This window comes from Thunnus albacares, chromosome 5 (assembly GCF_914725855.1).
Source record: "Thunnus albacares chromosome 5, fThuAlb1.1, whole genome shotgun sequence".
NCBI classification, from domain to species: Eukaryota; Metazoa; Chordata; class Actinopteri; order Scombriformes; family Scombridae; genus Thunnus; species Thunnus albacares.
This window is the reverse complement of record NC_058110.1, coordinates 13,560,584-13,581,222: the sequence shown is the minus strand read 5'-3', so window position 1 is coordinate 13,581,222 and position 20,639 is coordinate 13,560,584. Positions and strand designations below refer to the sequence as shown.

The window sequence follows — 20,639 nt, the reverse complement described above, 5'->3', positions numbered from 1 at the left end:
TCCACTCAACATAGATGTCATTTCAGTGTGACATTGATACTTTAGCTCTCACATAGCGTGGGATCTTCTGGCTATGTATAGTCAAATTTGACCTCATTATACAATTTGAGAACATTTCTTACATATTATAGAGTATCTAAACAATCTATCTATCTCAGTCTATCTCAAAACATGCTAAAGAAATGTCCAAGATAATCAGATACTGCAAACACAAGAGACACAATCTAGTAAAACCCATGTCTTCAACAGCAAATGAAAACTGTTTTTTTGCACATTGGACCACATCAAATTATTTACATAAAACATTGTCTGATTGTTTTTTTCTCAAAAAGAGGAATAACAGATCTCTTGACAGCTTCATAAACAGTCAATTAGGCGATAAATGAGGTGTGAGATGGAATATGACAGGAAGGCATTAGTAAACGGAAAAACAAAAAGTAAAATTACAACACATTAATTTACTCATAATTGATCAATATAAATATGATTGTATTATTTTTTAATAATAGTTTTTTAATAGCTTAAATTAAATGCAGTATTCCTAATGGCACATGGTCCAGTGGTTTGTTCTGCTCTTGTGTTGATAATGCATAAAACTAAACCAAATGGTTTTTTACACGGCACTGTATCTTCTAAATCTTGTCTCTGCAGTTCACTGTATCAAGTTTATAAGACTTTATATATTATTATTATAGTCAAAAAGTTTCAGCTTTGTGACGCAGCACCACAGATAAAGTGTGTTGTGGTGGCAAGTTAATATATGGTGTTTGTCGATCGCCCTGCTCTGCAGTGATTTTTCTACTGCTGAACTTGTGACCGAAAATCTGTGCAATTAGTAAAGTGGACAGTTCAAGCTAAACACAGCAGGACCTCCAACAACTCATAAACAAATCATTGGATCATCCTCCACATGAGCATGTGCAGACACAGACGTCGGCCTGCTTTTAACTTGCCATCTCACTGTATTTAATGTTCATTGTGTCTGCTGGTGTGTGTGGTCCTCTAGCTTCACACAGGTTTGCATTGCATTTGTGTTAGTTGCACGGTCTTGTACTCCTCCCTGTTTATTTTAAAGTATTGATGGGCAAATTCCACTTTTTGATATTTTTTCCACTGTCAGATATCAGCAGTTTATCATTTCTAGGAGTTATTTTACTATAAAAAGCTGAAAATTACTTACTGTATCTGTCTATGAATCTACCTCATCTACATTTCTTTCACCAAATGATTTTCCATTATTTCTGCAATAAAAATAAATATCTGAATGGTAGACGCTATGGCAACAGTACCCTCCCTGTTTAGGACAAAAATTCTGTGTCTATTTAAGATTATATTGTATTCTGGCCGATTGAAACTGTTGTTTTTTAATTAATTTATTGAGAAAATCGGTGAAAAATAGTGAATCTAGAAAAAGTTTTTTTCTGCTAAAACACAACAAAACCTCACATTTACCACAGATAGTTTGGATCCTTTAAATGTTTGACTTCAACTTCTACAGTAGCTGTACTGGAAATATTGAAAATGATGTTATATTATGTACATTTGTCAGGCTAGAGAAAGTAACGATAAGAAATTCACACCATAAAACGACAACATAGTTCCAGAGGTGCCAGTAGCTGTTTTAAGGCAAATTTTTGTCTTGATCCTTGACCATTATTTTCCTAAGCACACCTCTTGAGTTTTTTTGTCTGAAGTCCTTAAGCAAAATGGGAAATCTACTGGTGACATAACACCTAAGTCTCTGTGGAAGCCAGGGGAAATCATGTCACCACCACCTAAACTCAGAGGACAGACAGAAGCAGTAACTGGAGCGACTCGCAGCAGCTGGAAGCTGTAGACATGAATCTCAACCAATCTGTACTGTTCAGTTTTCTGGTCCTGAAACTCCCAGACAGGTGTGTTTTAAATGTTTTAAATGTTGCCTCCTTCACATCTCCTCACTCCCTCTTACTCAGGCCTCCTAGAAAACATGCCTTTGGATTGAGTGAATTATCCTGCTTGAATAAAGTCACCTGTTTTTGCAAATGCACGTACTGTAAACGCAGCACAGCAGTTACAGCTGGCACAGCTAGCACAGTTTTGCTGAGCTGAGTATAAAAATGTTCCTACCACTTCATAACAATAGTGAGATGTAGCTGCACAGCATATCCTGTGCTAATCATAACATCTGACTGTTAGCACTGGATGTCTGGATCACATCACGTTCAGCACATGAACAGATAATAATAACCCATGAGTATAATCCATGTTCGACACCACTTTGAAGTCTCAGTCACTTATGAAATATTTAGATTTCATAAAAAGATGAATGACAAAACTATAGCAACATTTTATCCACAATCTCACTTTCCAAATGCTGTCTGTACTCGGACATTTTCTCTGAATAACAGTCTTCAAAAATATCTTTTAAGGCATTTACAATTTGTGTCATTACAGTTTTTACTTTTTCTATTGTGTGAAAACTGTCTTATAAAAATCAACATCAGTATGTCTAACCATGCTCCTGACCTCTTGTTTTGATTCGGATTATGTCTGTGGGTGTGTATCTGTAGAAGAATAAGTTTGTGCCCTCTTGGATTTATATGCTTTATCATTTCCTCTAACTGTCCTTATCAACTGTGCTCAAACCTTTGACCCAGCGCTCAACTTTCAGAATGAAAAAGCAGTATAAATGGTATCACCATCATCACTCAACTTTTTTTTTCCCTCCATGATGTCATAGGCTAAGTGGATTGTAGCAAATTGTCGCATTAACTTTAAATAAGAGGCTTAGAGTTTGTCCATATGGTAATCTCGACCTCACAGATTGAGAAGAGTTGTGACAAACACAGTATAAATGATTTCTCACTTTAAGAGTGAGGAAACAATAAGCTCAGAGACAAAGCTTGGTAATGGAAAATAGTTAAATCATAACAACAATGTGTTTTTCCAGATGTATTGGCAGTGCTACAAAACACAACTGGTCTTGATTAGCAGCAGTGTGGAGGCTGTTAACATTGGCCAGTCCAATTTAAAACAGCATGTCTGAGGTTGAATTTATAGACTGCCGGGTTTTTCCACATTATCCTGTAATTAGGTGTTTAGAGAGTGCCATTCATTCTTCTGCCAAGTGGCAAAAGTAAAAGAAAAGCAGCGTCACGGAAGGTTAGAGAGACAGCTTCCTGTACGTCCTTCAAACCTGTGGATATTTTTAAGTATCAGTGACTTAAAACTTCACTGTGTCTTCTCAGTGTCGCCCTCACCTTTCTTGATCTTGCGATGGAAGTTGATGGCATCCACAGAGGCAGTGACAATGTTGGTGTTGCAGTGCCGAGCTGCCACAATGCCGGCGACCTCATCCATCAGCTTCATGGTCACACCTGTTCCAGACACACACACAGTTTGACTTTAGTTGGATACAGTACAGTGTATCCATACAGGAAGACTACTACTATGCCTTGTTCTGAATATATTTCAGTTTTAGGTAATATGGCTGTGACTAGTTATTGTTTAACACAAAATCTATCCTGAACATCAACAACATAAGGTCACAAAATCCCCTCCAGTATTGTTTGTGATTTGTGTGTTTCACTGATAACTGCGACAGTCATTTCTCCCCTGATATAATGTTCGCTTATCAACACAACATCATTATGTCCTGCAGACATCATTAGTAGTGAAATGATTATTGGAACATGTGCAGTTGCGTGAAAACTAAATAAACTCATCCGCTTATGAAAACCATGTAATTCAATCGAAAGTAAGCAAGTGGTCCTTTATAGTTGAGATTATTTTGTCAACAGCTGTTTCCAAGGTCAAGACTGAATTTAAACCGACCTTAAGCTATGACTGTGCACTTGTACAGCTACGACTTCTGATATTCATAGAGCAACTTGTGGCATTGTGCTCTCCTGTCATCACCAGCGAAATGTCACATTCATTTTCTCTGCAAATCAAAACTAGTCTTTCAGGGTAAATGGAGTCATTAAGCTGGAGGGATTCTCAGTCGTGTTTGAGGAACTATTTCACTGAGATAAATTTGTTTGAAGTAAAAGCTAATGGGTTTCCTGATGCAATTAAAAAACTATCCACCTATGGCTGAATTATGAATGAGTCTCCTCGCCATTTCCTCAGTTTTAGCTGCTCATTGAGACTCATTAGTCCACTTTTGACGTTGTGCATCAGCAGACTGCCAAAAAGAGTTTCTCTAGCCTTTAAGCTAGCTGACTTTAAACTAATGAAAGTTCAATAAACTATTGATAACTTGTGCTCCATTTATATTCATGTTTATGTCTATAATTTAAGTGAAGTTCACCCCTTAAAATGACTAAAAACTGCCTGTTGATACACTGTAAACAACATGGAGTAAACACAGAATGGTCCACATCAGTGAATTTTTTGAAATGTTAAAATTTGCTTCTGCTTACATTTTCCTGACAAGTGACCTCTTGCAGATGGTGGTGCATACAAAGTATGTGACTTTAAAACAAGTCGTAAGGTTTTTTTTTAACCATGAAGTCTTTGGGTTGTGATAATTTAACTATTTTGTCACTTACAGTATGCTCAAAACACTTACAGTTATCTCATAGAGTTAAATGCTTATGTGTGCTGCTCGTGACCAAAATGTGTCACCTGATTTTAATGAAAATAGTGTGTTTGGAATGAGCAGCATATGCCAAACTACTAAACTACTAGTACTAATGTACCATGTGTTCTACATCTAAATGGACGTTTGATCATTTACACTCTGCCATGAGAACTTACCAGAATGGGAAGACATTATGAGTGAAATGAAATCAAGCCGTTCTCTGTGAAAGGAGAAACTACAAACAGGAAGAGAGTATTGATCCTAAAAAGACTTCTTTGGGCGCTTTATCACTTTTAAGATGTTAGAGCACATCAAATAATTTACACAGCACTTTGCCAATTTCCGCACCACAAGTTTAGAAATGATTTGAAGAGCGAGGAAACACTTTGAGCAGGAAATCAAAGTTGCAGATTAGAGTAAGACTTGAAACCCATTAGCTCCCTAATGGAGCAGAGCTCACAAAGTGGACACAGAGGAATCAACAGATCCATACCTGCATTTGCCAAACTGCAGCAGTGTGTAATGGGTTAAGGAAACAGTCGTTTTTGGGTTTTCTCACAGAAAGTGGGACATCTTGTCTGGAGTGGGTGGGTTGAAGATGAGACAAGTGAGGAAAACGGTGGTATCTGTTTCTCATCTTGGCGAGAGTGTGCGCATGTGTGTGTGTGTATGTGTGATATGTGTGTGTGTGTGTGTGTCAAAATACAATTTAAAAATATTCAGATCCTTCATTAAACACTCATGTTGCCCCAATCGTTCCCTAGTTGATTTTTGTCTCTCTCCTGCTACAGAAAATCAATAAGTCTGCTTGGTGATGGTTGCTTTGGCTCCTTCCACCTGCACTGTGTGGCTCTATTTATGACAGCCAAATGTGTGGGAGTACAAACAGAATGTGCTGCTCGCTCCAAAAGGCAGCATTCACTGTAAAAGTGGGCCTGCTGAGTTGATTAAGAATTAAACATGCTATTACTCTGACATCCTGTTATCTCAAATGGACGAAGCATCACTTCCATTTTGTTTTGATAATACTGATATTTAAAATAGCTGCTGGGAAGTAAACTTCTTTTTCTGCCAAAGCTGAACCTTTCTCAGAGGTTAAAGAAAATTGTACTTAAATTTCCAACATATATATATATATATATATATATATATATATATACATATATTTCAAAAAAAGAAAATGGCTTAATGCTAGAAAAAAGCGAATCGAGCGCTGACTTTGATGTGTGATTACGTGGTTACACTCAGGCCAGGCAGCATGAATGTGACTGTCAGATCTTTTGCTCCATCACATGAAAGATCATCCATCATCCTTTAAATTGAACCAAAACCCAGTTGATCTGGGAAGTATAACCATTAAAAACACCCTCTTATTGAGGATGATGTAGCAAGAGTTCAGAGAGGTGACAAAAGCATGTCAGGCTTAAAGTGTGTGTGGGCAAGGAAATTTATCACTTCCTTCCTCAGGCCTGTTGCGAAGCCAAAACCCATCTTGTTGTTTTCCCCCCAATCTCCACTATGTTGTGAAAATTGATGGGATCTCACCTAATTGAATTTGTTTTCAGCAGGCTGCTGCTATTCAAAGCCTGGAGTGGTCATGTCTGAGCATGTAACACTTAATGGAGACGGATCATGACCTGAACAAGATGATGAAATTGAACATAGACGCTGCATGACATTAAAGTGAATCTAAAGGTTTTGAATTAAATTTAAGGGTTCCCTACCTGAGCTTGGTATAGCGGCCCTTAAATGTCCTCCCAGCTCACTGTTGATTTAAAACTCATCTATGAACTGTGTGAAATCTGGGATGGGAAGTAATGGTTGCTATAACAAATATACACAACAAATATATATCTTCAATAGGTTGAAATCAAAACTTTAATACTAACAATGGATCATATGATTACTTGTATGTTAAAGAGGTCGCTCATAGTGATGGTCTTTTCAGCTCTATGGAGCTATAGCGTATTTCAGCTCATTGATTTGGTTCAACACCTGAAACTTTACTGTTTTGGTTCACTCTCACTACTCTCCCAGCTTCGTTATCAGCCACAGCAGGCAGCTGTTTTGAAAAAGCTCTAAAAACCCACTGTACACTATCTGCACAGCACCAAATGGCAGATGGACAAAGTTAGCAACTAATTGATGAAGCATTTAGCAGCTAAAGAGGAAATATACTCACTTACTAGTTGACCCCTTGATACCCCATTTATATGAATTACTAAGTAGTTATTAAGTAGCTAAGTAGTAGACTAAGCATTAGAAACACCTCTCAGTATAAACCAATTCAGTTCAAAAGCACCACAAACTGCAAAATTACCACAAAATGAATCAACAATTAAATAACTGAACATTTAACTTTCATGAATGTAGGATGTTATATTATACTGCATTAGTTATATCTAGATGTAGGTCTACCTAATAAACTGGCAAGTGAGTATATCTAGCAAAAGAGAGAGCAAAACGAAGCTAAAAGGAGAGGGAATATTGGACTTCACCCGGTGGCCAGAAACATGACTCTGAATGAATGCTGATGTTGCTCCGTAACTGCTGGATGTTTAAACAGCTAACACATTTGACATATCAATGTTGTGTATACAGCTTGTTTCTGCTGCCTCCAGTGGCCAAAAACAGACTGAACATTATTGCAGGTTTAAAAAGAACAAAACTACATTTTAAACCATTAATCTGGGGCCAGAATATGAGCACATCCTTCAATATGCTGTAGTTTTATAGGTTATTAATTTCTATGGTTAAATCCAAAAGTACACGCTTATTGCAGCATGAATTCCAACTTACTGCTGAATGATCTTGCACCCTATCATAATTAAGCTTGGTTCCCTATTTCTGTTATTAAACTGCACTGTCTCCCTGTCATGGGCTAACATGGTCCAGTAACTTCCCTCAACTCTGGAACCTGTTCCAGCTTTCTAAGTTTCTTCTGCCTCAAGCTGTGTCCCAGGGAACCAAAGTTATTAAAGCCTCTTTCTCTTAAGTGAGGTCTGATACAATATGCTTTTTATTGTTTAGCATTTTAGAGGAACATCTTTAAAATAATTTTCCATTAATGAATGCTACATTCAGAGCTCCTTACTTCTAAAAAGACTGTTGGACTGAGTAAGGTCACATTGTTGCATCAGTCACATTGACAGGTAACTATTCAGACATCAGACTCTGTTTCCATTGCTTCTGAGGGGCAACATTTTAGATACATTTGTTGTATTAAAATTGCTTCATTTTAAAGTAATGCTAAGGTTTTTTATTTCAGTCTACAAAGATAATCTATTAGGTCCATAACAGTAAATTCTTCTTTACTTGCTGATTTTTCTACGCCTAAACATTTTAAGCAGTAAAAAGGAATAAAACAGTAACAATTACAACTAAAATCTAGAAGTAACATTCAATATTATGATCTAACTGAGCCAGATAAGCTGCAATAAATAATGTATTACTGTTGCCTTTTCTACAGAAATATCAGTTTTTCTGTAGAAAAGCTGCTGTTCTTCAGCTCTGGTAGCAGCAGTCATGCATCTGCTGATAAGATCTGACGATATTAATCCTTGAAACAAAGTAACCCCACATTTTTGAGATTTCACCTGATTTCATCTTCCATTTGCAAATATTAACGGGTAGAATTATATTTTATTTTATTTTGTTTATCTGTAATTTTATGGAGACTCTTATCAGAATGAAATGATCCTTACAAGGCCATCCAGGGTAAATAAAGCACTCATAAGGGATTGGAGAGAAAGCCCCTCTCAGCATGCTATGGTATGAAGTGAATACTAATATGCGAAATGGCTAGACTGAAACAGTCAAGAATATCACTTTTATGATATGGTGCAAACTCTGTGACTTTGTAAGGAAAGAATAAATAGTACAGACGACTTGGCTTTGTGGTATGGACTGTGAATTTCTGGGATAGGGTTAGAGGAGCAGTGAGAGTGGGCTCCTGTGGTCTTTTTCCCCGACTCCCCAGTGTTAGCAGCTCTCCAGATGCCATGAGAAAACGAGGCTGGTGGGTGCGGGGGGGATGACTACACCAGTTTGCTTGTGTTCTTCACTTTACCACAATCCCTAAGAGACTTCCCACGGCCTAAGAGTCGCTACGAGGAGTTAAAAGCTGTGAGTCTGGATGTTTGAAAATACTGTTGTGTAGTTGGAGAATGAAGTTAGTTGTGATGGCAGAGCTCAGGGGCAGTTATGCACAGTAACTGACAAAGGTCTTCATTATCTAAATTGTTGCAATTTTAAGTCACTTATTTTTCTTCATTACATGTGTCACATTGTGGGAAAAAAAGCTTCAGCAGTTCCCCAAAATGGTTCATTAGTATTCCTCATTGTCAGCAGCACAGCGACTGTAGATGTAAACGAGGATGTCTCATCACTTCACAGGAATGTTAACAATTAATTTAGCTGCTAAGGGAAAATGAAGGACAAATGTGCCCTGTGGTCTGAATTTTAGATAAGCGTACAGATCTACCTTTAACTCATACCTTGGTTCAAATCCCAGTGTAATGTTCACTTTTTCTAAAACTTTCTGCTCATCTTCACTCAGTTTTACTTTCTGTTTCATTACCTTAGAACTCCACTGATAAATATTCTTTAGATTAACAATGAATCAAATCTAGATCTGGAATCTAGTAATGTGAACGAGGTTACTCACAGTCACAAAACACAGAATTATCTAAACTCTGCAGCTCTGTGAGCTTTTTAGCATCTTTTAGTGCAGTGTTTTGCTGTGTGGTTCGGTTTAATCATCCTCATCGACCTTGTTTCAAGCAGCAGGCCAAGAATACATTAACACAGCTTTAAAGTGTTTATCCTAAAGACTATCCTATCAAAAATGCCATATCTTATAGTTTTTGTTACCTCTATGACATTACATCACATATTTATGACATCACATAAATGAATGTAACTGCAAATAAGCGTCTTTTCAAAACTTGGCCATTTTTGTTGCCATTTGCTCAGAGCAAGCCCCCAGGAATGGCGCTGGGCTGTGAAGCAATTTTGGATTTGCACACAGAGCTTCACAAACCCCTGAAATGAAATGAAATGAAATGAAATGAAATGAAATGAGTATCAGAATTTGATCCATTTGGTCCAAAAGCATTTGGAAAGTCAAGAGGAACCATATGATTTAATTATTTCATCCCTATTCATGTGTGCCGGGAGCCAACAGGAAGTCAGTCATTTTTATGGCTGGAGGCTGGAAGCATGAAGCCACTGAGCAACTTTCATAGGACAAAGGCCTCAGCTCTCCATAATACACATGGTTCAGACTTTTCTGTTAACATTGCCTTACATCTTTATACAGGTATACTGCCCCCAACATTCATGTGTTAAGGTATTTCATCTTGCAGACACACAGCATTCATTTCTGAGGATGCACTCAACTGTGTTCATTGTAGGAATAATGAGACTGTGTTGGATGTATAATTCATCTAGTGCACTAGAGACCTGTGACTAAAATGTCGAGCCAAATCAAGAGGAGGACTGCGCTGTCCTTGACTACCAAAGATGATTGTCTTTATTAATCACTGCCATCAGTGGAGCTGTTAATGCAACTCCTGCAAAAAACCCCTCTCTATGTACAGTTGATGTAAAAGGTTGAAGTGAGGCTCAATGTGAGACTGCAAATGAGGACAAGCGAGGCCAAGACAGCCCTGGGCCTGGCGTTACACATTCACAGGGTGACATGGCACACTATGACTCTCCCTTTGCCGTAGGGTGGGAACACGAAAGGCAGAGTGGGGTGGTTGGGAGGGTGGGGAGGAATGGAGATGGTGTGTGTGAAGAGGAAAGACAGCTCATTCCAAATGGGGAAAAAAGGGCAATTAGTAACCAAGTCCCTAGTGCAGCCCAGTTTGCCACAGGGCAGAATACCTCTGTGATTAGATTCCTTGTGACGATTTCCCCAAATTTTTGCGCACAATGCTGTCCATCAGCAACAAGCATGAGAACAACGAAAGGAGTCTTCCGGGCAGCTCTCGTCGCCCATCAACTCTGTCCACTAACTTTAAGCTCTTTTAATTAGAACAAGCTTAGACACAGCACACTACACAAGGCACCCACTGATGAAAGGGTTGAAGAAAAAGTGGGACACCAAGAGATATCGACAGCAGAGCATGCGTGACCTCTGCCTCTCTCGCATATTCTCTCATCACTTCCCAAACTTACTCCTTCCACCTCTTCATCTCTTTTTTTACCCTTTTTCTTCCCGGTTCTTGCCCTCTGCCTACCTTCATCCACCAAAGACAATTCCCTTTCTATTTCTGTCCCTCTCATCCCCTCCCCAACAAGTGCTTTAATCATGGACAGTATCAAACGGCTCAAACTGCCTCCTAATGAGCTGTTACTATAGAAACAGCTCCTGTTAACATTACTGCCACGCAGCAACCCACCCACATCTTCTCTGAAAGTCCCATAAGCTGCATATTTTTTTGTATATTTTGCCATTCCAGCTGTGGCAAGCTTTATTAAACACAGGGCAGCACCTTAATAAATTTGTGTGTGGTTCCAAGTTCTGCAAATTCCAAGCAAGCGCTGTCATGGTGACCGTTAAACTGTACGCTCCTTGCATAACGCAGACCTGAGAAAATCACTGGGAGACAATTCCTGTAATGGAAATCCTGTCAGATAAAAGGGCTTTCAGATAAAATACACCTCTGGCTGTGATGGTAAAGGTCATCGGCTCCTGCAGATTATTTTTCTAAATGTACAACTTGGCCTTCAGTTTGCAATAAATATGATTCGTTTCTGTTCGGTTTTTGACTGAGTAATGCTCATTTCACAGCTTCTTAGCTAGGTAATACTAGTACTACTGGTGAGGCAGGTCCTAAAATATTAAAATATTATCCAAGAGAAGCTCGGAGTTGATAAAAATATTGTTACATTCATCTGGCTTGGTCAATTATTACTGTTCGCTCATAGCAATGTGCTCTGTGGGCTTTTTTTGCCCTGGACTTCTCACCTCAGGCTACCAAACGCTGTGGTTGGTGGAGGTTTTTGGGGCTGGAAGAGGAAGAGCTGCACTCTTCCTCAGCACTACTCAGAGCTCAGAAAATTACTGCCACCTATTCTGCATGTTTCTCGGGAGAGAAAAAAAAAAAGGTAACTTGACACTAGGCTGAACAGCAGTATTTCACTGCCCTCTCTAGTTGAAAGTTTGTTTCACCTCTGGTTGGAGGTCGTCAGAGGAGTGCTTTTGCACCTGTAACCACACCCATACTGACACAACCTGGAGCACACCTCTACATCACTGCAGTAGCAAGATGAGATGTTAAACCACTGAAAGTCAGCTGTGTGCAGCTCTGTGTACCCTTAATCATTCAGGATCCTGTGTGTCTAACAGGACCCTCCATTATGACATCATGACCAGTTACTGTCCTTGCAAACAAACTAATGGACTGGTTTCTCAATTACCAAAAACAACAGAAAACACACACACACACACACAGTTTGAATCAGTTTGGTGCGGTTAAAGTTGGTGCCTTAAAAGCTCCTGTGGCTCAGTCATACAGTATAACTGTGATTTGCTGTACATTATGTTAATGAGTTAAAAGTTTCCGTCTTGATTTCATCTGCATATAATCACAAATCACAAACCTTTATTTGATGGTTTTAGGTAGCTAGATTTTTATGCAAAATTCATGATGCATGTATTTTGCACAGCACATCACATATATACCTATCTATAGTTTAAAGAATTGATTTTAGATCAGGTTTCCTATAGCTTTAATGATTGTGGTGGCAATGTGGTCAATATTTGCTTCCTCAAGCATGCTGACATTAGTGTAACCATCCTCCCAGCGGATGTGAGGAGTTTTCAGAGGCATATTTAGTGGTATGTATTGAGCTTTGAGATCTGCTATTGGTCATCCAGGCCACTAAAAAATACAGCAGGGTAAAATAATCCAGTTCTTCCTTGCATAACGGGGGCCTTGTTTTTACGCAAATGTTCAGACTCTCGAGTTTTGAAAAGGCTCCACCAGTGCATGTGAAAATGGAGTTACACAAATGTGAGCTGCTGTTGTACTAAAACAGCAGCTCATTAGGAGGTCAGCTCCTGGATTGCGCCTGGTGCTGCCCTACAGGTGCATTCTGCCAGTGAAGGAGAGCTCATAGACACAGTTCAGCAGCGAGGTTTCTATGAGATCACTCTGCTCAGAAATGAAATGCTAACTTAGTGTTCTTGATTACAAAACATTTACTTTGGCCACGTTCAACAGCACCTGAGAAAAACTATTACTGAAAATATTACTCATGAAATTATGATATAATAAAATTTAGCATTTATTATAAATGCATAAGGAGGCAATAAACACATTTATGGGAAACAAAAAGGAGGTTAAGTGATGTAATAATAAGACAAATCAAGTTCAAATTCAAGTTTAATGAGCACAAACCAAAACTGCCCATCTACTGTTTGTTTGCTTTACAGTTATCAGATATTAATTGATATATAAAAAACTTTTCAGTTATACACAAGCCTATATTTAATGCACATTTCTTTTCTGAGCCACTTGTAAATCCCATTTGTACTCTGTTTATGCCTGGTCTTCAGAGGCAGAGAATTTTACCTACAAAACTGACGTAATGATGTTGGTGAAGCCAGCAGAATACGTAATCAACCTCTGTTAACAAGTCTCCTCCTATTAGTTGCACAATTCTCCCCTAAATGCCTATACAATGAGGAGAGAGACTCACCTTGCAAACATTTGCACAAATAAAACTGTGATGTGTCTGTCTGATAAATACAGCATGTGTGTTTGGGGCAGAATGTGCCACATCTGCCTGAAAAACAGGCGCAAAAGCCGCAGTAAATCTGGCCCTCAGTGTATTATTTCTGAATCAGTGTTGGTTTTGGAGAGGAGAAGGCTGCCAAGGTAGAGGAAGCAATCCACACACAAACACACACACACACACTCCTCACAAAGGTCGATCACATAAGCTCCAGTGGACATATCCCTGTCCCCCTGAATTCCTCTGTCTCTGGCAGTGACATGTTTATATACCCACTGAGCATAGATCACAGGAGGGGGACAGATAATATAGAGGCAATCCCTGGCTCAACTCACACACATCCTGCATTAAATCTCTGTTGTGTGTTCACACAGAAAGCAAACATACAAACACAGACATAAATCAGTGGCATGAGCACACACAAAAATAGCCAGTGATTTTTTTTTTTTGTGTGTACAGCTGAGAAAGTATTTTAACGTCTCAAATTTTCCATATAAGACACATCACAACATTTAACAATGTGTGTGTCATTTTCATTCTTTTTTTTTTTTGGTCTACTTATTTTAATCAGACAGCAGTGGTGTCCACCTGTGGCAATCAACTGCTGTTTCCATGGAAACAGGTGGTACGCTTCCTTATAAGATGAAGGAAGGAGAGAGCGAGCGGGGAGAGAGAGCATGAGATAATGAGGAGAGGTGGGCAGATGCAAAGAATAAGCAACAAAGAAAAGGAAAGTAAGCAAGAGGATGGAAAGGAAGAATGTTGAATGTTAACGGGCATTGTGGTATGTTTCTGATCTTTACCCACACAAATCCAGGTGTCTACCATTTAAAGAGCAGGGCTTGACCTCACAACATCTGGCGTTGTAAACATTTTGGTTATCAGGAACTTTTTTTTAACACAGTCTGCAGGTTATTCTCTTTTTCTACCAGCAAGCAACTGCCAAGCAGTGCATGCATATTTTATTGATTGATAAATGTGAAAAATGACTCCTTAAACGTGACCCGTTCAACATCAAAACATATCTTCTAACTTACTCCTAGTGGTATGTATGTGCGCACATAAAGTTTTGGTTTTGTGTGACCAGTTTTTGAGATATCTGTCCCTAAACTTCAGCAACATGGGTTTCCTGAAACAATGTTTTGGTTCCCCAGGATCATCCACAGGACTCATTTCTATATAAAGTAGTTCCATAAAAAACTTAAATATCAGATATACATCTTAACCTTGGCAAACAAAATCAAAACTATCTGAACAGCTGCATACCACTAGAAGTAAGTGAGAAAATATGTTTTATTGTGATTAATGGGATGTGTATGTAGTTGTAATTTACTTGCTATATGAGGAATCTGATGTCCAAACAACGCAGAATGGAATCCCCTATGACTGACCAAATAAATGGTATTACATTGACACATATGTATTAGCCTTCATTAGCATCATTTACATTATTGTCTGATCTCTGGCTGGATGAACGTGGTGTCATTCTTTGGCTCTGTAATTATTATCATCTGCTGTCAGTTGGTCAGGATTTGTCAAAGTAATATTTAATAAGACTTAAAGATATGTTATTTTATAGAGAATAGGACAGATAGGAAGAGCGTCTTGAATGTTCATGTGTTTGTGCATGAGCCTTACGTTTCCTTAGGCTCAAGTTAAGTAGGCCACTTTTCCACACCACAGTGAGGAAACATACAGTAACTGAATAGCCTGTCAATGTCATGTAAAAGTCAGTTTTCTTTTCTCCAACAAGAGTATAGATGGAGGAGTGAGTGGAGGGGGGGGGCAAAAGAGAGTAAAGACTATATAGTAAGAGAGAAAGAGAGAGCGAGAACCCTGGCAGTCTGACCTGACTCGGTTATGTAAACAAAATAATGTAGTGAAAGCAGCAGCAACGAACAACAGGGAACATCGCCTAATGAGCAATGGCATGTACAGAGAGCAAGCGGCACTGTGTGTGTGTGTGTATTCTAAATGACCTGCATGCTTGTTCCACATTTGATTTTTAATTGGACAGATTTCTCAGCGAGCTCTCCAAATTAAAAAGGCAACCATGACACATGCAACACTTCTATGTCCCCGCCCTGCTCCCTCCTCCTCTCATCCTGTCGTCCTGCCCTGTCTCCTTTTCGTTCCCTCTCGTTCTCAGTCAACATCTCTCTTCTGTTTTTCATCCTCACTATCTGGTGTCTCTCTGATGGCCTCTTTACATAGCTGACCCCAATAGAAATGGCAGCACAAGGCAGGAATATCCTGCCAGAAACAATATACCTCGAGTGATAAAAAGCATCTGTTTTGTGCTGATAAAATGTTGGATTTGTTACAGATGCAGTTTTTGGTTACGGGTGGCCAAATCATCAAATCTGGACTCATTTTTATCAATTGTTCATCTGGTTTTTAATCTTTGTTTGCTCTCTGTATTGTTTGCTCTGTGCTTTTTTTCTTAGGTACTTGTAAACTTTTCTCTCAGGAATCTGGACCCAGATCCAGCGGGGAAAAGGGCCCAGAGACAACAAAAAGAGAACTGGATGCTCTTTGCTTTTTATGGTTCTGATGCACATACAGTGCTTAAACCAAAGAGCTTTTGTTAATTTACATAGTAGAAACTCACTTTTTAGAAACTCACAAGCAAGGAGCCTCCAAATGTCTTTTTAGGCCCCATCTAAATAGAAGTTTTTATATATAAAGATGACTGAATAAGCTGAAAAAAAGAGTCACAGAGGGACAATTTAAGTCTCTGAGCAGACTAGCTTGTCAGCAAAGCACAGAATTGGAAAAGGCATCAGCACCATACATTTCCTGTTACAAAGACCTTAAATTTCCCATTTGTTGTTCTTGTTGTCTTTCTTTGTTGCATTTCCCGCTTTGTCCTTGTCACTCTGTTCTTCACCATTACAGCCATGCTCATAACAGTACGGAGTGCTGTCAGCGCGAGTAAAACATAACTAAAACAACCCAAGCAGTTATTTTAGCAACGCAACAGTGCACACATAAACACAAATACAGAGCAATCACTCATAACCCCCATGTATTCACACTCACACTCCCCTAACAACCATTTTTTATTCTTACAAGCCTCGTCCATTCACTTAGGAGAACATAAGTACTAAAAGCCATAACATTCTTTCTCAAGGACATTTCACTTTGGATTAAATTCAGCAGTATTTCATCTTCTGTTCCTCCTCTGTGTCACCACAGCACACACTGTGCTGACGTACATTCTGGGGGTTAAAGCCAAAGGCTGTAAAACTGTGAGGAACCTGGTCAGTGATTCATAAGCTCATTCATAAGATTCATAAGAATAAATGGAATAAACTGTAAACGCATGTGAATAAGTACTGTATATATGCAGGTGCATGAGTGTGTTTGTGAGTGTGTGACTGTGACATCTTTATGATGTTATAAGCTTCAGGCATTGTTGTTTGATCACTCGTTACAGATGTATCTGTACTCATCTGCTTCTGTCCTTCCCTCTATATGTTTCTTTTTCTTCTACTTCTTTCAACCCCTTGCTATATGTTCTGTGCTGTATGTGTCTGTCCCCTGCAGCATCTCCATACTGTACTAAGGGCAGTGGGTCCGGTCTGTTTCCTGTCTTGAATACCAATCAGTGTGATGCTGCTCATATGTTCTTTGTTTCATGTGTGTGAGGATGAGATCTGATAGATACTGGATACTAAGTGGTAGAGGGCGACTAGGAAACACTGGGCTCTAAAAAGGCTTGTTAGCCGCTGTTACCACTGGATCAATCACATAGTGTGCTTGTACATTTGAACTTTAAACAAAACTCAAAGCGGTTATAAAATGTCACTTTGCATTGATTTGAATGTCATAGGTATATACCAAATAAATTCAAATTAATCGCTCTATACTTGAGAGAGGTGAGCGTATTAGATATTTTTTCTTTGCATATCTCCCTTTGACTCACAAAAATGCTTGTGTAACACCTAAATTCTGAGTAGACTAGCTTGTCAGACAAGCTTGTCAGCAAAGCACAGAATTGGAAACAGCATCAGCACCGTATATTTTACTGCAAGCTTGCTGCAATGCAGTCCGGATGTGGAGAAAAATATGTACAATTCGCACTGAATTTATCAGTCTGTGTTCTTGTCTGTACCATGAATAGATAAATGCAGGTGAGCTGAAAAGAGGAACAGAAACCTCTTCAGGTTTTCATACACCCCTCATTGCATTTTAGAAAATGTTTCAGGTAAATAATATCAACCATTCCTCGTTGTTTTTGGAAACCTTGTTCACCATTGAAAGCTGAATGTATTCATTTCTGATCATCAGGGAGCAGGAATGACGCAAGGTGCTTCACTTTCTGTCTGAACACACTTTCTGAGCTGCAGAGAGAGGGCTGTGAATTCTCAGTGAGTTTGACACTGAGAGGGACCCCTCACACTGCAGGTAGTCATTTCATTTAAAAAAACTGCTCAGTGGACCTTTAAAGATTCCTAATTTTCATCAGCAACATGGTAAAGGACGGACTCTCCAACGGTCTGACATTAACAGAGAGTTACTTGTCTACCTAATCAACCTACAAACTGGAGATGAAAGAGAAGCTGTTGGACTCACCTCCATGAACATAGTCATGTAGTGTGCAGTCAGAGGGACCCACCAAATGGATCAGACTGGACTGGCTGAAGCCAACCGTGTGCTGCTCTGTAAAGTACAAACACACACACACACACATATAAGCAGAAGAAAAGAAAAAGTGAAAAAAAAGGAATTTTAGCATTGATAAACCTGTATAAACTACATGTTTCTGTATTCTGCCTCGCTAAAGTCACTGTAATGTACTGACATGCGAGTTAACATACTGTACCTTTTGTTGTATCCTCTGTGGTTGAGTGAAAATGACAAAATTAGAGAATCAATCAATTTTACTGTCATGATGGTTGAATACATTTACAGAGCAGATGAGCTCCTCAACCTACAATTATTCAATAAAAACGGAACTTCTTTCTTGTACGTCCACAGTGTGTAGACACTTTTGAACAATGCACCCAAGTACATTAATTACTGAAAGCAGGAGGCATTCTTCATTTACGCTGTGGACAGTTGCCATTATTTTACATCAGTAATTAGCAATACTGTCATACATATCAAATGCAGATAAAGTAAAAAATTCCTACTGTAATTAAAACCTTTGCTTTTGACTTTGTTCTGCAGTTGTAAATGGTGCAGGGAAGAAAAACATACACTGGCTGGATGATATTTATGTCTGAATGTCGTCATGTTACCACAGTTGCCACATCAAGTGAACTTACTGCACATTCACTGTACCACAAAATGAAGATCCAGGAGGGAGTGAAAACATTACCTACAACCTATTTATTGTATGTTTGCATTTGAGGCCTTGAGGTTAGTCTGTTACCTGGGCTAGATGGATATGGCACCACCTCTTCAATCCTAGCCTTGGTCTCCAGTCTCTCCATCTTCTGAGCCTCATAGCGTTTTCTTCCCTCCTCCTCTTGTTCTGCACTGGCATACTACAGACAGAACATATACAGAATGAACATATGCACAAGTGTACACATCCACACACTCAAGATTTGCACTGCATGTAGTATGAAAGAATATTTTTATCACATTGACATTCAAGACAAGTGAGATGAGTGAAATGGACTTTTCACGCTGTTAAATGTCAATATCTTTATCTTGACCAGATGGCCTCTCTCATGAATACCCTTTTATCTCTGATATACTGTATCGAGGGAGAAAGACAGAGAGAGGCTGACAGGAACCTACAAAAGGGTAAAATGCCAAACTTTGGTCCATTAAAGTCAGAGCAACAAAGCTTTCCATGTACCTTGATGGGCGGCACCTCTGTGATCTTGTCGACATTCTGCAGAGAGCAGGGGACGTACCACAACGCTGCCTTGTTGGCCAGCTTTTTGGTACCTAGAATCACAGAGAAAAGGTTGGATTCTTGTACCAAGAAAAATGTTGGTGAGGAACTTTTAAATAAATAATATAAATAAAATGACACATTTAGCGTGCAAAAGACAATTTCCTCCCGAGTTTTGTGACTGTAAACCAATAAGCTAGAAGTTTTGACACGTCTTTCAAATAAAACAACAATGGAGCGAACGATTTTGAAATAGTTGTCAAAACAACAGCTACTTTTATTAACACCCTAATAAAAGCCAATCCAGTTTTTAACAAATCCATTGGCACCGCCTGTAGATAAGTCTTTCTTCTGCAAACAAAGGAACAAATGAGGACTTTGTTCAAAGACAATCGTTCATGTCCTATTCAGAAAACAAGCTCACATTTATTAAACTGTTTCCCTCAGTTAGCGCTTGGTTAGGTTTAGCATAATCCCTAAATCCTGAACTTTCGGCACTTCATGTTGTAATTATAAAATGGTTGAAATACAATAGCAACTCACTCATTAAATTCTCTATATAAATATTTATTTTGTGACATTCATTCTTTTTGGCTGTTGACAGTTATTCGAGGTTTTCTTCTGTGACAATGAACGCTTTTCATATACATCTTTTTTAATATGTGAAAATATAAGAGAAAAATTCAAAAGTCTACGACTCCGTCCTGCACAAAATGACTGTAATATACAGTATGTCCTCAGTGTTAATAGTGTTGTCGATAACAGCAATACGTTAATAATGACTTTTTGTTTTTTAGCTAAACATTGTTTGGCTTCACAAACAAAGACAATTATTGAATTAAACTGTTGAAATCTTGAGGAATGTTTAACTGAGGTTAAGTTGGTAGTTTCACTGTTTAGATATGTATTTCCATTTTCTTGTGAGTTTCTGGATGTTATGTGTTATTGTTTGTCTCCTGTGTGAATACGTTGTTGGAAAAAATGTTGGAAATGTTACTTAAAAATATTATTGTGTATACAAGCTTCTTCTGTGACTAAACAGAGGGGCCTGATATTTCCATGTAGTTCCATATAGTTCAGTACATGACACGTTGATGTGGTTGGAGGCTGTAGCATTAGCTCTGCCTTCCTACAGGAAGTTAAGAACCAGAAGATCAGAAGACTAAACTCACATCTCATAGCAATCAGCCAGAGAGATTGTCAAAGTGTTATCTATTCTATTTTGCCTACACTTCTTCACTTAATTCTCTAACAGAGAGAGAGAGAAAGGGGTTATTTTGAGGTTGTGTTGTTATGGCAAACAAGGGAGGCACACAGACAAGAGACAGCACAGGGCATCAGGTTGAAATGAAATCACTGTCTTCAAATGTTAAAGGCTATTACTTATGGCTCCACCTTCTTTTGAACTGGGTTTATGTGTCTCATTAAGACAGATGAGGCTTTTATTCAATTAGAAATTAAACTAAAGTT

The 20,639-nt window shown here is 38.7% G+C and overlaps 1 protein-coding gene across 10 annotated transcripts in view; it reads right to left on the bottom strand.

The window, feature by feature from the left end:
* Window positions 1-20,639, bottom strand: part of acot7 (acyl-CoA thioesterase 7) — a 131,225-nt gene that overhangs the window by 17,810 nt on the left and 92,776 nt on the right. For 8 of the 10 annotated variants that reach the window (XM_044350793.1, XM_044350796.1, XM_044350795.1 and 5 more), the window contains 5 exons: window positions 19,131-19,222; window positions 18,696-18,810; window positions 18,144-18,158; window positions 17,894-17,980; window positions 3,243-3,359 (listed from right to left, as the gene is read on the bottom strand). In XM_044350793.1, coding sequence (XP_044206728.1) covers window positions 3,243-3,359; window positions 17,894-17,980; window positions 18,144-18,158; window positions 18,696-18,810; window positions 19,131-19,222 — 426 coding nt within the window. The remainder of the gene's footprint in view (window positions 1-3,242; window positions 3,360-17,893; window positions 17,981-18,143; window positions 18,159-18,695; window positions 18,811-19,130; window positions 19,223-20,639) is intronic. The other 2 variants (XM_044350799.1, XM_044350791.1) reach the window with 1 other exon arrangement.